This window comes from Cibotium barometz, chromosome 45 (genome assembly GCF_041138505.1).
Source record: "Cibotium barometz isolate CiBa-2024 chromosome 45, ASM4113850v1, whole genome shotgun sequence".
NCBI classification, from domain to species: domain Eukaryota; kingdom Viridiplantae; phylum Streptophyta; class Polypodiopsida; order Cyatheales; family Cibotiaceae; genus Cibotium; species Cibotium barometz.
Window position 1 is genome coordinate 33,005,408 of NC_141090.1, and position 12,672 is coordinate 33,018,079.

At 41.9% G+C, this 12,672-nt stretch overlaps 1 protein-coding gene across 1 annotated transcript; it reads left to right on the plus strand.

Moving 5' to 3' along the window:
• The first annotated feature begins 7,130 nt into the window (after positions 1 to 7,130).
• On the plus strand, positions 7,131 to 8,208 carry LOC147612671 (pathogenesis-related protein 1A/1B-like). The gene is made up of 2 exons (XM_086783239.1): positions 7,131 to 7,287; positions 7,554 to 8,208. Exons 1-2 carry the CDS (start codon positions 7,233 to 7,235, stop codon positions 8,024 to 8,026), a joined length of 528 nt encoding a protein of 175 aa, XP_086639365.1. The 5' UTR covers positions 7,131 to 7,232; the 3' UTR covers positions 8,027 to 8,208.
• The last annotated feature ends 4,464 nt before the right edge of the window (positions 8,209 to 12,672 follow it).

A 12,672-nucleotide genomic window follows, 5' to 3' on the forward strand; every position in this document is an offset into this window, starting at 1 on the left:
GGTCCCCCCCACATGTTTGCAAAGTTTGGTCCCTATTGGAGCATGTTTGGGTACGATGGTATGGGGAAGGCCCGAATTTTCCTTGGCCTCTTAAGCACCAAGAGACTTCAAAAACCCGCACTGGGTGCTAATTACCAATTCAAACATGCTCTAATTGTTACCAAACTTTGCAAGCATGTGGGGGGGGGTCCCCCCCACATGCTTGCAAAGTTTGGTCCCCATCGGAGCATGTTTGGGTATACGATGGTATGGGGAAGGCCCGGATTTTCCATGGCCTCTTAAGCACCAAGAGACTTAAAAAACCCGCACTGGGCGCTAATTACCAATCCACATATGCTCCGGTTGTGACCAAACTTTGCAAGCATGTGGGGGGTCCAACTTTGCAAGCATGTGGGGGGGACCCCCCACATGCTTGCAAAGTTTGGTCACAATCGGAGCATATGTGGATTGGTAATTAGCGCCCAGTGCGGGTTTTTGAAGTCTCTTGGCCCCCCACATGCTTGCAAAGTTTGGTCCCCATCGGAGTTTGTTTAGGTATGATGGTATGGGGAAGGCCTGGATTTTCCATGGCCTCTTAAGCACCAAGAGACTTCAAAAACCCGCACTGGGCGCTAATTACCAATCCAAACATGCTCTGATTATGACCAAACTTTGCAAGCATGTAGGGGTAGGTCCCCCCCACATGCTTGCAAAGTTTGGTCTCCATCGGAGCATGTTTGGGTACGATGGCATGGAGATTTTTAACAAATAATATGATAGCCAAAGTGTTAAAAAATATAATAAAATCAAGAACATCAACTAAAATGTAATGATACTCAATAATGAAAAAACTCATAATGGTATAAACATCAAATAAGTACATCAGAATGAAAACAAGCTACCCCAGCTAGTCTGAGGTTAGTCGCTGCCCATAAATCTAAGTACAATGTAAGTGAGCTAACCCAGCTAGTCTGAGTTTAGTCACTATCAACGACAACCCAATCAAAATCGTCATCTCTAACTACCGGTCGACGTGCACGTCGAGGCTGCTGTGCACGTCGAGGAGACTGTGCCGGCTGTGGGGGTCGTCGAATGTCTGCGGGGAGGTCTTCCTCAAAGGCAGGATCGTGAGCTGGTGCCAGTGTACTCGGGAGCTCACGAGTCCCAAAAGCTGCTATAGCCCTCTCTCTCTCTCTACATCGTGCTAATGCAAGACGTCTCTGTTTTGTAAACCCAAAATCTATAATCTGCAATGGTACGTGTCTGCCACTCTGCTCGTGTAAGCTCCTCTGCTGTAAGGACACACTGCTCATGAGAAGCAGCACTGCTGCTAGCACCATCACCCGAGGTGCCACTAGGACCAGCACCACCCACGCGCTCATATGCTGTGATCTGGCTCTCATGTAGGACTCTCTGGTATGCATCAAACTCATGTGAGCTCCACTCAATCTCTGGAGGCACCTCAGGCTCCTGATCTCTATCATCGAAAGGCGTCGAGTCCCAAGTCAATAGTAGCTGATGTAAAATCAATAGGCCTGCCAGTCCTAGCATCTACTCGAACGAGGCCTGGGTGAAGATCATCAATGCCCAAAACTCTGTATGTTGCTAGGTCGACATGTGCATGGCAAGAGGGGCATGCTCAGAACCATACTAGCTCCTGGGTGATGCAAGACAAATGGAAAAAATGTCCACATCCCAGGGCATATCCACTAGTAGTATCAATGTCCTCGATACATAAAGCGCAGCACGCATCACATAGGAAGGGTGGTGCATCCTGAGGGAGAGGTCGTCGAAAAATCTCTGTAACAGGCCGTGGATATAAAGGTAGGTAAGGCACTGTCACGTCCGAGGATCTGCGAAACTCTCGAACATGCATCATCAACTGCTCTGCCCTATGCTGGGCAATCCGCTCCATAATCTGGTGATACTGTGCCTCAGCTCTAGAGCTCTCTACCTTGGTCCAAGTCTACGCAAAAAAGTAAAGCATAGAAATAATTGATTAGTATCTCTCATTAGGTATTACTTAAAGAAATTTATAACTTAGGACCTTAATTATAACTCTTTTACGTGCAAGAGAAACCTACCTGCTGGATGTCGGACTCTCTCAGATGCTGTGCCTCTGCAGTAGCTGCCTCTGCCATCTGTAATGCAGCTCTAAGGCGGTCAATCTCCACTCTCCCCTCTACCAACTCCTGAGTGAGTCTCTCAGTGGTAGGTGTGGGACCCTACGTGACACAATCAACCATGCCGCTCATGTAAAAATATAGAAAAGTACATATAAACATGTAAATAAATGACTAAAAAAACTTAAGAAGTAATAAATATGTAAATACCTCCGACATCTGTCGGTCGTCGGTATCGATCATGAGAAGAGGCGCACCACGTGCTGGATGCTCTCTGTGGTACTCCGTACGTCGATGCCGACCTGGGTGCCAAGAGCCTCTACTGTCGACATAGGCACAAATGAAGGATCTGTAGTAGGAGCTATACGAAGGGTTGGTGGAGGCCACCTACCCTGGTCCTAGAGACGGCCTCGGCCAGCACCACCACCCGGCCGATGGCTAGTGTAATCCACCTCCTTCCCTAAGACAAACTCCTTATATAATTACTTTGCAAAGAATATGGGAATCTGGCGGTTGTTCTTCATCCTCCCATATGTGGCAACATATCGACTATAGATATGTGCCGCCATACGAGGATGCGAACACCGCGAAATAGTAAGGGGCTTGCTCGCCCTAGGCCTCATCCCACGACTATCGAGGAAAAGATCTAAGTAGGCTCCATCCCTAATCGGAGCAAGATCACAGACCTGACGATATGTCAGGCCATGTGACACAGGAGCAGTGCGATGGTGGGCTATCCACTCATCTACATAAACAATATCGTGAAGGCTACGAAGGGACGAAAGCATCGCCTCCAAGTCTGCCACGATATGTAATGTAGACGGTGTGTCTCTAGCACTCCTACGGATAGCTGCTAACTCGCGGTCTACAATAGATGAGTGGCCCTCCTCGTGTGACTCCATGAGGTCCACAATAGATGAGCGGCCCTCCTCGTGTGACTCCATGCTAAAACCTAAGCCTAACACAAAGGTCCAATGTGAAGGGTCCAATGTGAAGGGTCTAATGCTTAGTGCTAAGTAGCACTAATGAAGCTATAAAACAATGATAATGGGCCCACTAATGCTAATCCAAATCAAGAGAGCAAGGAGAGTGAAAACAACTTCTGACAATGAGGTAAAAAAAAAGTTTTTCGGTTTTATAACCTCGATCGAGGTTCGGTAGCATCATGCAATTTAAGGTTTACAAGATTAATGCTCTGGATTTTAGGGTTAGTGAAACATACAGCCAAGATACACACTTAATTTTAGGGTTGGTGAAGGATCGACGGCTGAGATTTGATATTACTATCTCGTTCGAGGTACATGGACGGCTATGATTTAAAGTCGGGTTGAGGTCCTGGGTCTGTTTGCCGCCTGTGTGTTGTTGTCTGCTACTTCTCTGTGAGCTATAATCCTCCAATGGCGTGGGCGCATCTTCCTCTAGTTCGACCCCTCCGCCGATTTCCACACCTACTGTCTCCTGGTGTCAAAGGAATGCATGATGCATCGGTGGGATGACGTGAAGGACTTGCAGTGGCAGCCTGCTCATCCATTTGGCAAAATAGTAGTGGATAGTGGCTAGTAGGTAATCTTTAAAAAAAAAATCAATTTTCATCCTACTTGTGGTTTACAAGAAATATCTATTATCCACAGTAGATCCAAATTTTAAGTTGGTATTAGAGCAAACTAGGGTAGGACTTACACCTTGATTATTAAGCTAGATTAGGTCATATGCTTGATTGCTGCTTAAGTCCTTAATTTTAAATCCTTTTATTAGTACAAAACAAAGGATTTGTGAATCGTGAGAGGCGACGAGCGAAGGGAGGGGTGTGAGGAGAGAGGGAGGTGGGTGGGTTGTTGTGAATTGCTTGGTTTGGGCTCCTATGAAGAGTTTTGGGGAAGTGATATTGATTCTTGAATCTACCAAGATTTTCTTTGAAATCCAACTATCCTCACCCTCTAGAACATGCACTCTCGAATCTTCTATGGCTCCTCCTATGTCCTCTACAACATGCCACTATCATGTACTGTGAAATCCATGCTCTAAACATACTCTGAGGAGCCCCGGATCATAAATTCTAATATCTCAAGTCTGGTGCACTCCCCCATCCACTCTAATCATCCTTGGGGGTAGTCCATGCCTATGGAATTGTGCTCTCTATGTCTACAATCATCTAGGCAGCTATCTCAAATTTTGATTGAACTTGATGGCTAGTTAGGTATTATATTGGGTTAACTTGAATTTGTGTAGTTTTTTCTCTGCTCCATGGTGGTGATACATTTGACTAACTTGTCGATGATTGAGTGTGGACAGAAAGTGAATCTTAGCAAACTCAAAATAACAACATAATGCATTCTTGCAATATTATAATTTGTAGACGATTCGGCTTGGTAACTTTTTATTACATTGTTATACATATATCCCTACTTAACATAATTAAATCCTTTGCTTAAAGTAGTTTGCTTGGGAGGATTGGGATGCATTATAAAAGTATTGAGCTTGATTTGATCTTGAGTCTTTCTTCATGCTAATGTATTTGGTAGCTAGTAAGCGAGAGAGAGAGAGAGAGAGAGAGAGGGAGAGGGAGAGAGGGAGAGAGGGAGAGGGAGAGAGAGAGAGAGACTTATTCACCTTCGTCCTTTAGATATGGAGGGTCTGTCTATGGTAATGTCTCATAGGGGGAGATGTAAAAAGAGTAAATCTCAGCCCTCAATAGCCTCGTTCATGTCCAAAGTGGTTAATGTCAATGCAATACATGAGAGTGAGAGCTCTCCAAATGATGCTGTGGATTGCTTCGGAGTCTTTATCAACCAATCCCAAAAGGAGGTGGAGAAATCAATGGAATCTTCTTCATCCTTGGGCATACTTGTGCAAGTAGGTTCTCTTGGTGAATCTATCTCTATTGGAAGAGCATATGTACAAAATACGTTGGATGCTTTAAATAATAGGTTTCTTGACCTTGGAGTATTCAACTCAATTAGGTTATTTAATCCTTCCGCATATCCTCTGGATCCGTTTGATAGCAGAAAACGGACCACATAATGGTTGGAAAGGCTTATCAAATAAGCGGAATGTTGATAGTCCAATCATCGAAATCAAAAGGTGTCTTGGTGAACGAGAGGATTTTGTGGGTATGCTATATAAAGTGGCTAGAAATAGGGGTATGTATGATTATTGGAAATTTTGTAGCAATACAAAAACATGGTGGGATATAGATCCAGGGTTGATGCACTTGTGGGCAGCAATACAAAAACATGGTGGGATATATATCCAGGGTTGATGCACTTGTGGCAAGCAAGCATTATTGTTCTGACCAACACGACATCGTGTGAACGGGGCTTCTTTGGTCAAAATGCTATTAAAACTAACTTGAGATGTGGTTTGTGCTTGGAAACCCTTGATACCTTGATGTTGTTATCACTTAATGCAAGTGAAGTGTCCAAATTCATTGGAATGATGCCTTTAGTACTTGGTTAGAAGAACGAACATATAGGCGGGCAATGCCATTACAGTGATGCATGCTTTTATGCCATTGTTGTATGCTTTTAGGCCATCGCTGGACTGTATGCTTTTAGGCCATCGTTGTATAGATTGTCGGCTGCATTTGGACAAAGGTTTCATTTTGGGAAAAAGTCATGGGTGGCTGGGCTATACAGGTTATAGGTTACATTTTGGAAAAAGATTCATTTGGGAAGTAGTTGATTGCCTGTTTTGGGAAAAGTTGATGGCTGTTGGGCTACGACTATTTTGTCACATTTCAGAACATGAACATGCATAACATATGCATTTGTTGGATATGTAGTTGAGGACTCTGCACATACTAGTTTTGGGGGCCATTTCAGCCACTAGTATGCATAGCACATGCATATGGCTGCATTGGTAATCCTTTGGTAGGTGAAGCAAAGTATATTGCAACATTGCATCATGATGTTTGGCTATCTTATGGGGTGATGAAGCATAGTATAGTACAACATTGCATGTGTATCAAAAATATATATTCGGCATGTATTTCATTCGAGCATATCTATGAAGGGAAGTATGTACATGTGGTGCTTGTGAAGGGAAGTACTTTTAAACATGTACATGTGGTGTTTGTGTTGTTGCTACTTCGTTCTAAGCTCACTCATTCGTGTGTACCATGACTAGTGTAGTATCACGAGTTTCAAGGTGCTTGGTAAGAGTTTAAACCTAAGTTTTATCTTAAAATCACAAAATTTAAATATTTATATTTTGTTTGATTTTTTGTCTCATTTGTACTAACTTTCTAGTGTGGGAGGGGGGGGGGGGAGTTGGTTCTCTCCAACGGTTATGGTGAAGAGAACCAACTCCCCTTCCCCCACCCCGCCGAAGAGAGCTTGGTGTAGCCAAGCCACTCCACATGGTGAAGGGGTTCAACTCCCCCCCTACTCTTTCTCTTTATGTGGTAAAGGGGCGGCGGGCCCTCACCATGGACACAACAACGTTGGAGATTGCGATCTTGGAGATGTACTTATTCGAGGCCGCTTACATCTCGTCTCTCCTATCATAGGTAGGCTTGAATCCTATCTACTTTGCTATTCAAAAATTTTCCATACGCATGAAAATTTACTTTTGGATGATCATTATGTTATCATTTACACTGTGATGAATAAAGATGCTTTTCAATTTGTACATGATAGTAGTAAATGTGGTGTTTTTGGTAGCATGCTTGGATAAAGCTTCTTTTAATCAATATATTAATAGCATTGTCTAAGATAATACTTGGGCTTTGTTTTAATATATATGATTTTGTTGTGAGAAAAAGAAGTCTTCCACTTTGAATATTGCTAATATCTTATGATATATATAAAATAAGAAGTCTTTCATTTTAAAAATAATACTTGTCATTTTTTAGTCATATATGAAAAGCCGTGATAAAAATTACGGTGCCTCGCACTCAACGCTTGACTTGACTGACTCGTGAGGCGAATTTTTGGGCCAGGTCTAGATAAACACGGCACTTTTGTAAACGCTCGACTGACTTTGAAGGCGCCTGGCCAGTGACTCGTGAGTCGTGAGGCGCTACTATATAAACCCAACCCACTGCTGTGCGGTGTATCATATCATCGTGCCCTGCCTGTCGCTAATTAATTATCAACAAATACATTGCTGCTGGTCATCAGCGTTAGACGTATGGCGCAGCTAGTGTGGGCGCCCCTCATCATAGCAGCATTGTGCGCAGTATCAGGTACTTGTTGATGATGTCAATCTTATGTGTAATGCCAGCCTGTAGGTCTTTTAATCGGTTGTTGGCTTGGCTGTGTGCTTAATTAATGTTGCATTATGTGGTTATCTTAATATCGCTATAAATCGGATGATTCATCTTAGCTAGTTTACTGCTCTGTGCGTGGCTAATTCGATTACTGTCAATGGCATCAGCTTAATTAAGATGTGCGTGGCTAATTCGATTACTGTCAATGGCATCAGCTTAATTAAGATTATATTTTGCTGCAGGTTGCAGCGCCACCAATTTCAACGTTGTGAACCAGTGCTCCTACACCGTGTGGCCGGCGTCGTGGTCGACGGCGTCTGGTGGTGGAGGCTCGGAGCTGGCTTCGGGTGACACGTGGGTGCTTACGGTGGGCGCTGGCTGGTCCGGACGAGTGTGGGGGCGAACGGGCTGCAGTGGATCCGGCACCAGCTGCGCTTCGGGAGACTGTGGGGGCTTGGTGTGCACCGGCAGCGGGCAGCCGGCCACGCTATTCGAGATTACTGTGGACGGCGGAAACAACCTGGACTACTATGATATCTCCATCATCGACGCCTTCAACCTGCCCATGAGCGTTACGCCCTCCACTGGCGGTTGCACCTCGCTCTCCTGCGCCGATGCCAGCTGCCCCCAGCCCCCCATCTACCGCGTCCCCGACTGCTCCGGCTGCACCCAGGGTTGTGCCTACGGTGGCTCCTACACCATCACCCTCTGCTAAAACACAACGGCTTTGCACGATATTAGTGCATCAAAATAAATAAAACTATCCAAGCATCTATAATAAAACTTCACCCAAGCAAGCATACACTTTAAAGCTTCACATATCATAGCTTTTCTTGTTAAGGTTAGGTTCTAGATATAATGTTTTGAATTCGGAAATAAAATAAAACAATTATGTTCTCCAAAGCCACAACAACTCAGGACTAATAGCGCTAAAGTTTGAAGACCCTTCCAAAAAAGGTTAGAAAAAAATTTATCCTAAAAAGAGAATCTGAGTTTTTTGGGGGAAAAAAAGAACTTTTGGGTAGTATCTCTTCACACATAAACGGAAGTTTAACATGATCCCTTCAATGGAGCCCTCATCGTGGAAGGCTTTATGCCTCATTTATTTATATTTTAATCGTCATCTTCAATATGGGACCAAAATTTTGTTTCACATTAATTAGTTGGTAGAAGGGCTCCAAGGTAATTTGAAGTCAAAGTTGATTAATTTCTTTTGACAAGGGCTCCAACCTTTGGGGTGAAAGAAGGTGTAATTTTCTGGAGTTTTCGTGAAGGTTATTTTTTCTACGCGTGGCATATCGTGGAGATCTTGCCTTTTTTTTCCTGTTCTGTCTCCCTCTCGCGCATGGTATCCCCGAGACAACAGTGTCGAGTCTCTATCTCTTTGGCACGCGCTTGCTTTGCCTCTCCCATCCAGAAAGCATGCTCTGGCTCTCCGGATGGCACTCTCTCTCTCTCTCTCTCTCTCTCTCTCTCTCTCTCTCTCTCTCTCTAGCGCCCGAGAGAGCTCGCCAAGAGGCCTTCCGTTCGACTATCTCTCGACTCTCTCTCCACCGTCTCGTCTCTGCTCGACTCCACCGTCTCTCTCGTCTCGTGCCCACCACAGCGGAGGTTGGTGGGCAGACGTATAAGGTTCAAACCTTAGTTTGAACCTTAATTTAAACCTATCCTCTTGCGTGTTCCTAAATACCTTCACCTATTCACTTATCCTCTTGTGTTTTTCTCTAATGCTTGCACTAAAAACAATGTCTTGGTGTACCTCTCTATTACATCGTGGTTCCAATTATTCCATCTTTATCATCAAGCCAAATAGTGATTTTGGTAGAGAGAGCAAGAAAATATCCACCTTGAAAGCATTCTTTGATAATTTTTAAATCTCTCCTGCACACATTTCTTTATTTTTTTATTTTTTTATTATTATTTTTTGGCAAGAAACACCGGTTTATATACACTACCCACACAAAAAGCCTAATCATTTTGTAGAAAAGACATGCATAATTCTATGGTGAATTTTGGTCGAAGGGAAAAAATAAGATTCTACAAAACAAAATGGCCAAGAAGCATTACAAGCAAAGTAGAAGTGGACGAAAATAAAAACACACTCCATATATGAAGAAGACATAATAAGAATTAGAAATATCCCAATTAGAATTTTTTGTGGAAGAAAAGATGATCTTGTAGAATTAGGAACATAGGACCCAAAATCGTTTCACCTTGCAATATCAAAAAATTTGAAGTAGCCTACTCTCTCGATCTAAGAAAAAGTCAATCTATACCCATTCAAACCCCAATGCTTAATTTGAATGCAAAGCCACCTATTATTTTGCACAAAAAACCATCAAAGCCTACCACCATTAGGCTTGTACTCAACAATATTTCCATGTTTATGCCCATTATACATTCTAAGAAAAATAATTAGGATACAATTAATTCAGTGCCACATGCAAAAAATTTTGCTGCTAATGTACAATAGGACAACGTAACAAATCGAGATGCCCAAAATTATAAAGATGAGTTCAACAAATCAAAATGCACAAAATTATAAAGATGAGCTACATAGATAGATAGATCATATTTTTTTGAGAATTACACAAAAAAAAGGACCAACTAAGAGTGGGAATCTAGTAGCAATCATAGGAAAATCACAAAGAGCAAACATTCAAAAAGTATCACTTATTTTACAATTCAATAGCATAATTAATAATCTGGCATGCACGTTTACTTCTGCACACGCATGTTTCCATAGTTGCATATGCACGTTTCCACTTCTACTCACACGTGTTTTCACTTCTACACGTGCATGTTCACACCTAACCATGCTCGTTTGGAGCTCTAAATGCATGTATGTCATTCTGCGTATGCATATCCCCAAGAATGGCCTCTGAACGTATGTGCCCACTGCATACATACATTTCCAAGTAATATCCCACAATTTCTTCTGCACCTAGCCAAACTCTTACTATTTTTTCCCTGCCTTCCCCCTACTTTCTAGCACTCAGTATTCTCATCATATAATTGCTGGTGCGGGGCATCCAAGACATCCTCTTACACAATACTACTCCTCACTCCCACCAAGAAGAGGAAGGCTATGAAACTCACCAAGCTCTTAGAGTATTATGGAGTTGCCACACCGACTTCTCCCTACTCTAACATATGTATACACACACCCCTCTTTCTCTCTCTCACTCTCTCCCTCCCTCTCTCTCTCTAACATCCACATGCACATGCATGTATGCATATATGTATACAAACACACACCTCTCTCTCTCTCTCTCACTATGGCATAGACGTAGAGGTTGAGATTTCCATAGCTCTCTCTCTCTCTCTCACTATGGCATAGACGTAGAGGTTGAGATTTCCATAGCTCTCTCTCTCTCTCTCTCTCTTTGCTCCCCACCCATTTGGAAAGCTTGTTTTGTGGTGACAATAAAAGAGAATTAAGGATCGTAGATCTCCATAAAAGAGAGTTTACTTGGAGTGTCTTGAGGTGGAAACTCACATGACCCTTACATTCTCCTCTACTTTTATCTTTCAAGGCTTGTGTGTTTTGTCCCATGAACAATACATGACTAGGGGGTGGTCACATATGTGGACCATAGAGAACCACAACACATACACACACAAGGTTCTAAGTGCATACACCTGGTCCACATGTGTGACTAAGGTGATCATAGAGAATCACAACACAAAATCTTATAGGGTGCTAAGTGCACACACTTGGTCCACATATGTGACCAGGGTGGTCACAGATAATTGCACACACACATGCACATGCATATAAGTAAAAACAATTAACTCTCTCTCACGCACATCGGAACTCTATAAATTCTATAGCATTCTGTATGTTTCTATCTTTATCTATATCTCTACCACCCTAACAGTGAGAAGTAATTCAAGCGAAAGGATTTTAAACCATATATATAGGCCTTTTTTTAATGGAAATCTTTTTGATTGAAAATTTCTTTATAATATACATGAATAACCACGTATTATGCATTTGGAAAACATTATATGGGTCATATAATACAAGTTCGAGGGAAACCATTAGGGACTATATATAACCAATTGTGGCTATTTTTCAAGGGTCTCCAAATTTTGTTGGCTATTTTATAAATTCATTTTTAAGAACATTCACCCAACTTTATATAGTTTTTTGAGATTTCTAAGAAAGATTCGCTAGAAATACATTAGGTACTACCATTCTATTTAAGAAATCCAAAAGATTCATCCCAAATTTCTAAATTTCTAAGTCTATATAGAATATATATTCATGAAGCCATCACACACATACATTCTTGAAGGTGCCTTATTTTTAGCCTGAATGTAACATAGCTCTTTCACTACAACATGTCGAGGACATAGCAGCATTCCAGCAATGTTTATGCTTTTGGGATGTCGGGGAATTATGTTGATGCTTAGTAGCGACTATAGTGGCAAAATTTTGTTGTTGTTTTGTTGCCCAACAATAAAATTGCACTATTGAGCAACGAAAATAGTAGCAAAAATTCACTGCTATACTATAATTTTGCTACTCAACAATGAAAATAACAGTGAAAATTTGTTGCTATTCTTGCTGCATAAAATTCCAAAGAGCTGTTGAGTGCTCCATTTAAGTTATACATGTCACATATATATAGAAAATGATCATAGTTTTAAAAAAACATCCATTATAACCCTCGGAGCAATGTTTTGAGCAAAACAATAAAGATAGTTGAAAACTTTTGAAGGAAAAAAATATCAATATTATGAACCTATCCCATCTTGTAATAGATCCATATATGTTGCTTCATGAATATCTATATCTAATGGAAGCTCAATGAAAATATAGGGTTACATATCAATATCACTCTCATTATCCAATGAAGCATTGTCATGATTGATAGATGACTCATCATCTTCTTTGGATTGATGTTCCTCATGCACTTGATCGGCCTTCTCTAAATTGGTTTCTTCATCTTCTTCTTCCATGCAATGGTGTGATCATAAAGCTCACATCAGGGACAAATCATCATGAATCAATACAAAATTAAGGATAATCTCATACAATGGGCATGATGCCTAAAGTGAGTTAACTTCCCACCAAGAGGATGGCTATCAAGCTTGCCATGATACCTAGACCTTGAAAGGCCATCTCCAAGAAAGGAGCCAAGATGTCAAAAGATTTCAAAAGGTATAAAGGTAAAAAGGTTAAAGGTACAATGATAGCCCATGAACAGCCTTTTATACTTGAGCCCATGGCCAAGGTCCTAGACCTACACTAAAGGTGTTGCTTCATTACAAACCATCCCCTCCTATAACGATTTCATTACAAATTAAAGGTGTTGCTTCATTACAAACCATCCCCTCCTAGACCTTCACTAA